Source organism: Hetaerina americana, unplaced genomic scaffold (genome assembly GCF_022747635.1).
Source record: "Hetaerina americana unplaced genomic scaffold, ioHetAmer1.1.p SCAF_1, whole genome shotgun sequence".
Classification (NCBI taxonomy): domain Eukaryota; kingdom Metazoa; phylum Arthropoda; class Insecta; order Odonata; family Calopterygidae; genus Hetaerina; species Hetaerina americana.
The window spans coordinates 84,455,203-84,468,438 of record NW_027286069.1 but is presented as its reverse complement, the minus strand read 5'-3'; the positions used below and the strand labels follow the sequence as shown (position 1 = coordinate 84,468,438).

General features: G+C 37.6%; 1 protein-coding gene across 1 annotated transcript in view; it reads right to left on the bottom strand.

Annotated features, from left to right (window-relative positions):
• Positions 1-6,829, bottom strand: part of LOC139687477 (organic cation transporter protein-like) — a 92,670-nt gene extending 85,841 nt beyond the window's left edge. Inside the window, exons 1-2 of the mRNA XM_071584694.1 lie at positions 6,734-6,829; positions 5,933-6,369 (exon numbers count right to left, since the gene is read on the bottom strand). Of these exons, the coding sequence (XP_071440795.1) occupies positions 5,933-6,369; positions 6,734-6,829 (533 nt within the window). The remainder of the gene's footprint in view (positions 1-5,932; positions 6,370-6,733) is intronic.
• Positions 6,830-13,236: the final 6,407 nt, after the last annotated feature.

Sequence of the window (13,236 nt, the reverse complement as noted above, 5' to 3'; positions counted from 1 at the left end):
TTATGTGGCAATATCGAAAATATTTAAATGAAGGGAGATTTTTTCTACACGCACAGAGGACCTAAAATATACTCGCCGAGATTTTTTTTCTCTAAGGCAGGTTTCAGAGATATTTAAGATGACTGCATGCATTCACGGTTCGGTAAATTTAGTTCGCTTATCATAGATCCCTGAATTAAAGAGTAGGAAAAACAAGAAAAAAGAGAAAACAATTGTCCCTTCCGAGGTCAACCACCTGGGGGGATAGAGGATTTATTTTATCTAACGCTTACTTGCTGTGATGCCTTAGCAGTTTCAGCTGTCTCGTAAATAACCCATTCTTCCTGGGACGGTTTTCCTGGTCCCCAACCTTCTCATCTCTCGTCCCGACACACGCGATGAGAAAGTGGCTGATAAAGGTTACTCCCCTGCGATGCCCTTAATATAAAACGTAACTCCGGCACATCAGCACAAGCCCGCGGGGCGATGACAAAGCGAGGATTGGAAAGGGGATATTGGGAAACGGCTTTGACTAGTTTTTAATAGCACGAAATTACCGATGAAATTATCGTAAAAGGATCGATTTTCGGTCTGATTTTGGGCCGAAATCTTCCCCTTTGGTGCAATATCCCCCGAGAGAAGAAAGTTGTCATATTATACATAAAAATACTCCAATTTCCTCTCAGGCTAAACACTAAAAACAATTTAGCCGAGGGCGTTACGAGTAAACTTACGGATAGGCGAAAATTTAAACAAAAATTCCATGCATCCATACTATCAGGAGAATTTTTTCAATTGCAGTAAAAGTTATGTAATTAAATATTAATTATGTGATAAATATTACGAAAGGTTAAAAACAAATATACAATTATGAATTATTTTTTCTGATGGAAGATTGATCTGCTGATATCATTAAGTTTAAACGCTTGTGCAATTTAAGGTTCACAAATTCTTTACCGTTTTTACACCATTCGCATAAAATAAATTTGGATTTAAAAAGATCGATACGATTTCAGAACTGACCGCACAATAATTGTGCGCTTAAGTCGAATGAATACGCTGCCGCGGTGAAGGCTGAGGTTTACAGCCATTCACCGATCAGCTCCAATGCTACCTGGCGAGACCTGTCACGTGTCTAAACGAGAAAAAAATCCTTGGTTTACATGATACATGATGTTTACTTGAATACATTCAGGATTGAAATTATTTCAATCCATCATTAGAATCCAATCAATGCTATTATAGACACTACGATAACGGAGTGAAACAGAAACAAGCCACATTTTTATCGTCTGGAGGTCGCTCTTCTCGCATATTGAGAGCATCCCTCGATGGACGCAGGTAATGATGACCTGGCCTACAAAAATTTCCAATATATTCATCTTAAGTTTTCCATAGCTCCTTCGTCTTTGTAGTTTCATGTTATTATATCCACAATATCAAATCCCCTTTTTGTAGAACACGTGAATTGGAATCGAGATAACTATAATTATATCGTAAAAACATTATATTACCGTATGTTTGACATATAATAACAGGGATTGTGATACATTAATTCCACTAAAATGTGTGAAGTTCTTCTTACAGTTCCTTTCCGCATATTGAAGTTATGCATAATTTTGTGATACTGCAATTATTCTTGGTCCCTGATCATTCAACGAAACTGCTTCTGAATGCACAAACAAAGATCCTAATTACTAATTTTCTAATGCCCATTCTCACCTACACTACTAAATATCATTTAAGCTCGGAATAACCTTAAGGTGTAACTAAGTAAGAAAGGCCCACACCATTATTTCAACCATGCTTAATATAAAATTCAATGGATACTAGTGATGAGCTAGGTGAATAACGGAATTGTTGAAGATAATAATAAAAAAGTACATCATCTGCAACACTTCAATGATGGTGGTCCTGCTTGAATCCACAGTGGAAGCTAATAGCTAATTATTTAGAGTCAATACACCCTCTACTACCTATTATAACCACCGATTATCTCCAACAAGGACAAGACACTGTAAATACTCTCGCATCATTCTTTCACCAAGCATGAAACACTTAGCACATCAACATTTTCGGTGCTTGCGAAATGACTATTCATCCAAGAACGATACAAATAATTTGCCTGAGATTGTGCATAACCTTTCTATAATAGTAGGTTATGATTATAATACGTGTTTTCCCTGGCCAATTCAAACCTTACACAATGATTTCTCTCGATTTCTCTCCGGGTTATTCCCTAAGAGGCTTCTTGAACGAAGCACACATGCTATCACCCAGAATCGAGCGGGAGGCCTAAATGGCGAAAGAAATTTCCATTGTTCGGGACGAGAATTCAACCGCATTGGGGTGGGCTGGCCAGCAAGTGAATTTAGGGCAACTGGCTACTTGTAGAAGGGAAAGCACGGGCCTCGTTTGGCTTCAAACGGACTCTTCTCAGACAGCTCTTCATTCGCGAGGTTTAATCCGAAAGAGAATACAGGTATCATGCATTTCTCCACGTGCAGAGTCGTAGGCTTATCGGATATTTACACGCATACATTACATGCAGAACATGTTTTACGGATCTAAAATTAGTAGTTTGGACGAAAAACCCACAATATTTACATAAATTTAATAGCCTTAAGATTTTATTTCGGATGCATCATCTTATCATTATACATTTAGAATGAAGATACGGAGGAATTTTCTTTAAAAATATTTGTTGGCTATCTCCGAAGTAGTCAATCTTTAAACCGATAATGCATTTATGGAGCAATTTTTCAATTCGCTCCGAAATATTAATTGAACTTACGCAACTATCATTCAAATACATTTATTATTCTAGAATACAACAGGATTCATTTAGACGCAACTTAATATAGTAAGCATTGCATTTAGCGTCTGAATCCCTATTTGACCTAAATAATTGAGCTGGTATTCTTTTGAATTTACGGTATTTGTTCTATAGTTACACGTCTATAGTCATCCGTTTACATTAAAATTCAAAAAACTTAACTGGATCTACACACAAGAGGTTGATAAAACTCAAACAGATAAATCAGGGTGCCCAAAATGTTTGCATCACTTTCGAGGTCACCTAATGAGGTCCAGTTTAATTGAATGGACAATCGAATCAATTTCATCTTCATTTTAAAAAATGGGTTTTAAATTGTGAAATGTATTCAAGAGACTGTTAAATTCGCTAATTATGCTGAGCGAATAAAAAAATATTTCGGTCACCTGAGTATCATTCGAATCGTGCCACTAATTCTTTTGCACACGTATTTTGGAAACGATAAATACGAGTAGGTAACCCATTCATTAGGATTCACCCTTGAGATGGAATTATTCGGTAAATCATTCTATAAACTTGCATGAAGGTGAAACACATGTACATTCCTGTCACGCGTTCGAGAGTGCTCATTTTGAACAGGTTTATGCATTATTTTCTTCGCAAAGGTCGAACGGCACCTACGTATTTAAGTATTTACTGATCCCAATGCCCCAAATTTGAAAGAAACTGGTTTGACGACAAATTTAAAGGGAAGACGAGAGGAGTTTTTGGAGACATTTAAAAACCGGTTTAAAAGTTACTAATGAATGTATGTAACTTAAGCACAGGGTTAGACATAGACAAACATTTAATGCCTAAGTAAAGGCACTACATTATTTGATTTGGGGCCCTGGCGAAAATTTAGACAAACATTTATTTAAACAGCCATTATCGCAGAAGGTCATTGGGTTTATTGGGGCTAATCGACGGTTGCCCGAGGTGACATCATATCCTAAAATAGCGGGAGAAATTCATTACCCAACAACGCAACGACCCTGTCGGAAACTGGATTTGAACCCACGTCCTTCAGTTAAGGCGGCTCAAACCCATCGAATAAAAGCTCAGTATGCTATCATCATGCTCTAGGCTAGTCGCCGATATGCCGCGGTTTGCTATAAAGGTGTAAATGGATCTTAAGGATCTTTCAGTATTTTTAGCTTCCTTTTAAAATCAAACGGCTATTTTCTTTTTTTAATTAATAAATAAAATGCAAATTTTTACTTCAAATTAGGTCCACCACAAAATGGAATCCCTCCACTCCACCACTATTTGAACATCATACTATACTATATAAAAATAAAAAAGAAAGATAAAAGGATAATGATGATCAAGTTCACTGACTCAATAAACGTGGTATTTTTCGCACTAAACTTTATTACACTACCACCGGTTTCGACGCATAGGCAATACGAGGATAATTCTAACGGTGAAGAGAAGTTCTAGTGGTGTAATAATTGTAGTAATGTAATAAATGTAGTAATGTAATAAATGTAGTAGGGTAATAAATGTATGAGTGTAATAAAGGTGGTAGTGTCATAAAGTTATTAGTGTAATTGAGGTAGTAGTGTAATAACATTTAGTGTGAAAAAAAGACAAAGTTTACAAATTGAGTGACCATGATTTTCAAAAAAAGAGCCTGAAATCATTGAATTCAATGTATCAACCATGGGAAAATCTGCAGTCGAAAAGTTAAACAAAAAAAACCATGTCCAATGCAATCCTATCCTTAAATTGTAAAGGGTAAAGGCGTTTTCTTCCCAGCAAGATAGTAAAAATATGCACCGAAACCATGTGCATGACATTTCCCGAGATAAAGAGTCCTGAGTTTTGCCAGAGAACTGTATTAACGGTTTAATTCTACACTATCATGGCAATGTGGGAGAGGTTGGCTTTCCACTCCGGTCTGTAGGATATTTCAGTGGAAATCTGATCGATATAATGACAGTTGAGTTGAGTATGATGTTTGGAGAAATTCTTAACCGCTCCTCCTCCTATAGAACATTCCGCAGTGAAATAATAGGCATCTAGCACAAAGACGAAGACGCGGGGGCTATTCGCAGAAGATGCAGGGGTGAGATCGTCATGAAAGAAATCTCCAAAAGAATTGCCGAAATTTTAATTGTTTAAAAGAAAAAATCTCTTGTGCGCCGAGTAACGCATCCCTCACTCGAGCGTTTTGAAAGTTAACACTGCCATCGCGTTCAAAGGTGAAGGCTTCCCTATTTGAAGCGTGAAATACGCCTATTCCGCTTTCCAACGCAGAACTTTGAAGCCAAATTTCTGAACACCTTAGCATGAGATAGTGGTATTTTCAACCTTATTCTCGCAAGGGAAGGAGCCGGAGGGAAATAATAAGGATAACCACGTAATAACAACACTGGATTTACTTCCCACTCTTCATTACCTGAACATTTTCTAATTTCACCAAATCGTACACATTCAGTGACGCCCGTTAATAGTAACACCTGAACATATCACTCGTCACGCGCGACTCTGCCGTCACGTAGGACATTTTATCAACTCTGCTCAATGTTGTGCAATATTTATCTGTTACTTTTTTTTATTTGTAAATTTTCTACGCATAGAATATACTCTTGCAAATTGTTTCTCTGTCACTAAAATATGGCTAGCATAATAACAGCCCGTGGGCCGCGATAGTCCAGGGGGTGGCGCGTTGGACTACTGACCGGAGGGCTCGGGTTCAATTCCCGAGCACCTCATGGCACCTGCAGTTCCACCCAAGCAATGTGATTTTTCGGGTACCAGATTTTCCTGAGAAACCAAAACCGGCACAGGGAAAGGAACTGACCCCCTTACCCTGATGTGTGAATTTCACAGGCCGTCAGGCTAGTGTGTTTATGGTTTTTTTAATTACAGCCCAAATTATTGTTAATGCTCACACTGAAGTAACTATGATATACTTTGATGCACACATTGAATACTAAGCATGACTCTCATTGAAAAAATCTGCCTTTAATGATGATCGAGGATAGTCTTTCTCTCAAGCACTTCTAATTTCAAACATTTCCAATAATAAAATATGAACTCATTGTCAGTGGATTCAAAAAAAGTGGGCAGTTTTACAACAAACACTTATTAAATTTCAAAATTTAGTGCTACGGAGAAAATAACACCTACCTTCTCCATTTCAGGCTTGCTGCTGCATTTTTGCGGCGCAGGCTTACGCGCAATACCAGGAAGATGAACTTGAGCCGGGGCGGCTGCAGCCGAGGCCCGGTAGGATACGCATCGCTGGACCGGGTCAGCAGGGAGGAGCGATCTTGAGGCAAGGAATTCCGGCTGGTCCAAGGAGCCGTCGCCCGATCCCCATCGGAGCCTTCGCGGTGCCCATCCAGGGTCCCGGGCAGGGCGGCAGGGGAAGGCAGCAGGGTCCTCCCCCCATTCCTGGAGCAATACCGGCGCCACTCCCACCTCAACCGTACTCCGTACAATCGCTGAGGCCGGCGCCTGTGAGGGAAGAACCACCGGCACAGAACGCGATCTCGCAGCCCACGTATTCGTCGCCACTGGAGGATGAAGTCAACGACGATGACGACGAAGTGGTCACCCCTGGACTGTTCTCATCGACTGTGACGCCCGCACAGTACGCTCCAGTCCCTCAGCTGCCCAGGACTACAACACAGGCACCTCTGCCCTACAGGGGCCAGCAGGTTGTGAGGCAGTCCAGACCCCAGCCGGCATTCAGGCCAGAGGGAAGAGCTTCCCTGCAGCCACAGTTCCAAGAGCCCCCAGTCAGGCAAAGTAGACCACAGGTGAGTTCAATACACCTAAAAGAAATATCCCATCACCATAGTTCTCAACCCAAAGCTATAAAGATAAATGAGGCTGGGGATGGTACCAATTGGCAAGGCCTATCAGAGTGAAATACCATGTACCACATGAATATCTACAAAAAAGGTTCTTCCTCTATGGTTTTACATGAACATTCCATGAATGAATATTAATTATGGTTTGGCCATGTTTGAACATGGAGAATCTTGGAGCAGCACCAAAAGTTCCCCGCTTGATTGTCATGTTACAGCAAAATGAATGATGAAGTTACCTTTTAAAAAAATTAGTATAGAGGTCATAGAGCAAGTAAACAATATTCGATGCTATATTTGTACAAATTCACTTCATATATATTATTTTCAACGCTCAGTTAAAATTTTTGATCAATACTATAGTTAAACTAACCAATTCTTACTAGTTGCAAAAATAGTTTTCTTGGAGAATGTATGTCCTTCTGGCATCTCAACTAGCGGTATGGTCCTAAGTGGCAAACAACTGCATGAAAGTTCTGGTCCACAATTGTAATCATTATTAAAAAAATATTCCCCCGAAGCTTAAAACATTCATTCCCAGCTATCCTGAACACCCATATAATTTAACTCAACAAATACAAAATGCCCCATTTTATAATAAAATCCATAAGTAGAAGGGATATTGGCAATATTTCCAATGATGATACATATATGGAGGCTTTGCAATTCAATTTTAAGTACTCATGTATTAGTCCATTTACCCAATATTACTTTTTTCTAAAATAAAATGGCCAGAATGGTAAATCTTAAAAGATTCAATTACCTAGATTAACAAAAAACATGATGAAATTTGAATAAGGTACTCATGAAAGTGTGTTAATTGTTGATTTCAATACAGAATTAGTTTGGGAGCCATGGAATGAAGATCAAACATAACTAAATTTAGGTATTTGTTTAGAGCTTTCCATAGTTTGTAAATGATGAACTCTGCTAATTTCTTTGGTTAACACCATACCTCTTGGCTTGATTAGAAGCAACAATATGCAATTGAGATGGTAAAAAATTCCAATAGAACTTCAACCAAGAAGATGGATACCCACTGCATAATTCATGGTAAAAAGTTCTTCAGCAGCTGAATGATCAGAGGGTAACAATGAAATGGAATGGTCTACATTAAGGTAGCAAAAGCTGCAGCAACCTAACATCAGCCTAAAGGCTCCAACTTAACTTCTGGCCACACTGTTGTATATTCAAGCCAGCAAACATGGTGAAAACCCCTACAATATTTAGAGCACAAATCTTATGTATATTGTAAGATCCTCAAGATGTGTGAATGGTCAGTTAAACATCAAGGATGTTATGTAGGTAAATCAATAGTAACAGGTGGATTACTATATTTGTTGATGAAGTAAATTAACAAAGGTAAAATGGGCATAAAGAGAACAGAATTTGAAAGAGAAGGAATTCATAGTGAAGGACATAATAGTATGTGATCATACATAAATTCAAAGAGCATTGCATTGTATGGTTTCAAAGCCAAATCTTTGAGTAAATGATGTAGATGAGTTGAGGTCGGAAGCATTTAGAAAGGGTGGGAGAACAATGATGGATAAAATGAGCTAGACAGAGAGGCACATAAACAGAGAGACAGGTGACAGATAGAGCAGGATATAAGAAAATGATGCTGGACGAGAAAAAGGAAGAAAAAATTTCGGGGTATTTGGAGGTATTGAGATGATGAATACAATAATGGAAGGATGAATAGAAGAAAGAGAGAAAAAGAGGCATTGAAGACATCATTTGATGGAGGCAACAAAGTAGATGTGAGCTACTAAGGAAAGAAATACATAGTATCAGGTAAAAGCTTGAGGGTGACTCTTTCAAAAAGCTAAGAGGAAAGCATAATGCTGTGTAATTATTCTCAGAATCCATTCAAAACATTTCAGAAAATATCTTTTTGGAAGAAAACAAATTTCCTTGAATTCTGATAGTTTCTTAGCTGCCTTTTTCCATTCCCATATTTAAAGTTATTAGATTTGAATGTTCGTATACTATGAGCTAGATTGGGAGCTATACTTAGACCTCTGCTACCTTTCATTGAATGGGGGAAAATTTAGGGTCTCTATCATCCTACTTTCTCTCCATACTAATTCTTTTTCACTAGTTATTCATTTAAATTCTACTGCAGCAACACATATAGTCACTTAAAATTCGTTTGTCAGAAAAAGCAGGCTGGAATTTGACTGCTTACATTTAGCTTACTCAACTCCAATATAACTCAAAATTCTTACAAGTAATTATGTTAAATTAGAAGGAATATGAGTTTATGAAAAATATCATTTCATGGTTTCAGCAAATATAAAAAATCTAGGGATCTCTACATTGTAAGTAGAGTATAATTTATAAACATTAAAGTTTACCCAATTAAATATAAAAAATGAAAGAAAGAAATGCATATGAATTCATTCAATGTATGCAAATTTTAAAGACTTTAATTTTATATGCCATGGTGAAAAATAATAGGCTATAGTGGGGCATTTGATGATGCAAATGACAGCATCTTAACCATGGAGTTCACCTATTAAATATTACCAAAACTTACTCAATACAGATATAGAAACAGATTGAGTAAATTAAATACTTTATTGCACTGAAAGTGAAAATTATTTCCATAATTAGAGCAGAACTCTAAAAAATAATAGGGGAATCCTGATGAGAGCATGGTCCACTCCTCCTTTTCTTACACTTTCTCTTGTAACATGTTGGACTGAATAAATCAGCAGGCAGTTTGACGATTAACTTTCTCACTTGCTTCTTACATGTTCCTCATTAAACCACTCTCAAGAATTCTTTTGGCTGAGAAAATCGATTGTGTCAATTTTATTATCCACCATCCTAATTTCCATAACTCTACATTTCCTTCCAAGTAGGGACTTGATGTTTACTCCTTTATCCACACATATTAATGTGAAGTAAACTTCATCTAGAATTTTCATTATATTGATCATAGGATGTTACAATTATGCAAACATTTCTCATTATCTGATTTGTATTTCAGCCTCGCCCACTGCCACCCCCAGCTTCTCAGCAGATTCAGCAGAATAACGGTGGCACTCGGGAAAGAGCCCCTGTTTCACTGTCTGTTCGCAGATACCGTGAGGATCGCCCAGATGGGAGTATAGTTTGGGGCTTTGAGAATGATGACGGCTCCTTTAAAGAGGAGGTGATAGGAGCTGATTGCATTGTGAGGGGAAAGTATGGTTACATTGATCCGGATGGTGTGCGACGCGAATACACTTACACTAGTGGCAATCCATGTGAAAGAGATGAGGAGGGCCGTTTGATCCCTGATGAAGGCTCTCTGGATGGAGGCCAATATAATTTGCCCCAAGGAGCAAATGAATTCATCCCTAATGTAAAAGCAAAGTCCAGGCGGCCAAAGCAGTAATCCAACAACCTCTAGTTATTAATTCATCATCATTCTGTAAGAATATCTTATCAGAGAATTGCGCACTTGACTAAATTGCTTTATATTTAAAGCAAAGAATTCCTGCTCTGGAGATTTTAAAAATTACATGTGATATTGTGTGAATCAAGGTATTTAAAAAATCTTTCTATCTGAATTTTTAATATAAGACAACTTTCAATTCATCATGCATCATCCTAGCAAAGTGTAATCGGTAAGAGTTGTGTAAACTACTCTTAAAAGTTTCACAATATCATCTATTCCATAAAATAATTTACATATGTACATGTTTTTTAAAAAATAAATTTTTTTTTTTAAAACAGATAATATTTTATTAAATTTTTTCAGCATGGATAAACAAAACACTGCTGAGTTATACACTTCACAACCATCCCAGATTAAAAATGCAAGCCATTGTTAAATGCATTGAAAAAAGAATTTTGATTTATGTGAAAAATACTTACAATCAAAATTAAAACAAAGTCATTTTTAGCCGAAAGAAGTTAACAAAATATATTTCTTCCTCATAAAACTTTTTTATATCTTCTTAGGTTGACTTTTGTCATGAAACTTTCAATGAAATGTGCAAACAAACTATTTTTCTCTCTATGCAATCATTCTAATGGCAAATGTTAAAAATAATGTTATCTGCCTGGGATACATTCAAATATTGACACTTTCTCCTCACGAATACAAGTAAGTAAATTTGAACTCATATTTAGACCTACTGAAATATGTCAACCACCCTTCCTTAGAACATTTTCCTTAATATCACCCCTACCTTAACACTATTGCCAACACAATAATGTATATATGAATATTAACTGCCTCTAGCTCCTGCATCATTCTGCTTTTTAACTTCTCTTTCCTCAACATCATCATGATATTCAATTTCCATAACTAAAAGTTGTGGTCCTCTCCTGTATCTCGTTTTTTGCTGCTGTCAATTTGGCTAACCAAGGATTTTCTAAAATGTTGGTTTCATAGGTGAGGGTAAAGCTCACCCAATACTAAGTGCAACAAGATGTAAAATTCACACACGAGACAACAAGATGTAAAATTTACACACGAGAGAGTAGGGGGACCAATTTCTATCCCTGCACAATCTCTGACTATACAGGAAGATCTGGTATCCGAAAAACCACACAGCTTGGGTAAAGCTAAGGGCTCCCGAAGGTGTCACCTGGAATGAACCCAGGCCCTCCAGTCAGTAAACCATCAATCTACCTACTGGACTACATTGCCTCTTCAGGTCCATCATCATCAATATCATGGAAAAACATCCTGTTGCTTTCCTCCATATTGTTTTTAACATGTTACCATCACTTATGTGGTAGCCACACTGGGGTCAAACACCTTTGTAACCAATGGAATAAGGAACAGATGGTACATGAAACTCATTTTGTCTTTCTTCTACCTTTTTCTTTATCTGCCATGGGCAGCTCTACCAGGCCTGTCACCACAGCTCTAGAGGTCATCAGAAAATGAAAACTCTTGCAAAGTGTCAAGGTTTGTGGTCCATGGTAATGGGTCTTCAGGGGCTTGGGAAAAGTATACTTACAGAAAACAATATAAAGGGAACTGGAACTGGTTCAACTGGAAAATTCCATAGCTATTTATAATTTTAACGGACAGCAGTGCCTCTGGGTAAAATTATTCACAACTATATACTTATGGGGCAAAAAATCTTATATTTACCCAAAAGAGCATATTTGAGAACTTTTTTTACCTGCAAACTATACAGCTCACCTAATAATAAGCCCAATGACCCATTTTGCCTTACACTGATGCTGTTGAAATACATTTAAGATAATACCATCAAGATCAAGTGGCTGCTCTAATTATGAAGTCAATTGGGAAGGAAATGTTATTTTTTTAAATTAGTTACAAAAGTATTTATTCTTTTCTGGGTACACATTATTAAAAGAAGTATTACAAATGGTTGATTAAGTCTTTCAAACACGATTGAACAGTGAAGTCTAAGAAAGACACTGAAAAGAAGAGAGAAAATATTTAAGAAATTCCAAGAAACAATAGCTCACTCAAGATTAAGATAAGAATGGACAAAAGAAAGGAAGAATACAAGACAAAATAAGGCCAGAATACTATACCACATTAGTGTTTACAAATGCCAGTGAAGTGATCTATTAAGTTGCGAAAATTTTTGTCAGATATATATTAACTTGGATTTTGCTAAAAATTAATCCAAGAAATGATACCATATATGAGTAGATGCATTGATAACTCAGAGTTCATGTACAGGGAGATGTTCTGTCTGAAGCCTCTCTTATCTGCATTTCTTTTAATCTCTAGTGCTTAACTCCTCCTATACCAGGGTAAGGTGAGTATTTCTCAGCCTGACACAGATATGGCACTCCAATCAGCGAATATTTCTGCCTGGGTGCAAGTGTCATTAGGTTGTAAGACAAGTTTTACCATGTTCTATCAAGTAGTCTGTTTACACGTATTGTTGCAGTAGACGTCTTCTGTGTTTTTGGTTGAAATGGAAAAACTTGAATTTCATGCAGTCAAAAAATTCTTTGTTTTAGATGAATAAACCCCTAAGGCAATTCATCCAAAGTAGAAAAAGGTGTATGCGGACTCTGCTCCTTCAATGTCAATCGCTAAAAAGTGGGCAGCTGAATTTCAATGGGGTCGCAAATCCCTCATTGATGACCCACGTGAAGGACAGCCAAAAACTGCATCCACACCGTAAACCATAGAAGAGATGTGAGAGTGAGTGAGACAGCTAAGGCCAAGGGGAGAACAGAAGAAAAAGTGCGAAACATCTTGCACAAAGAATTACGGACGCGAAAGCTCTGTGCAAGGTGGTTGCTGCATTTGCTGAATGCCGATCAAAAGCAAAGGCGCAGACAATTTTCACAGCAATGTTTGGACAGATTCAAGAGGGAATCAACCGACTTTGTGTGGCAGTTTGTCACCATGGATAAGGCATGGGTCTACCACTACACACCAGAAGTGAAACAGCAGTCGAAGTAGTGGGTGAAAGCCGGTGGTTCAGCACCAAGGAAAGCAAAGTGGATCGCATCTGCCAGAAAGGTCACGGTCAGTGTGTTTTGGGATGCGAAAGGGATCCTGTAAATTGATTACCTTGAAAAAGGCAGAATAATTACAGGCAAATATTACTTCAACCTTCTTGACAAGCTGGATGCCAAAATTTGCGAGAAGAGGCCTGAAGAAGAAAAATCATC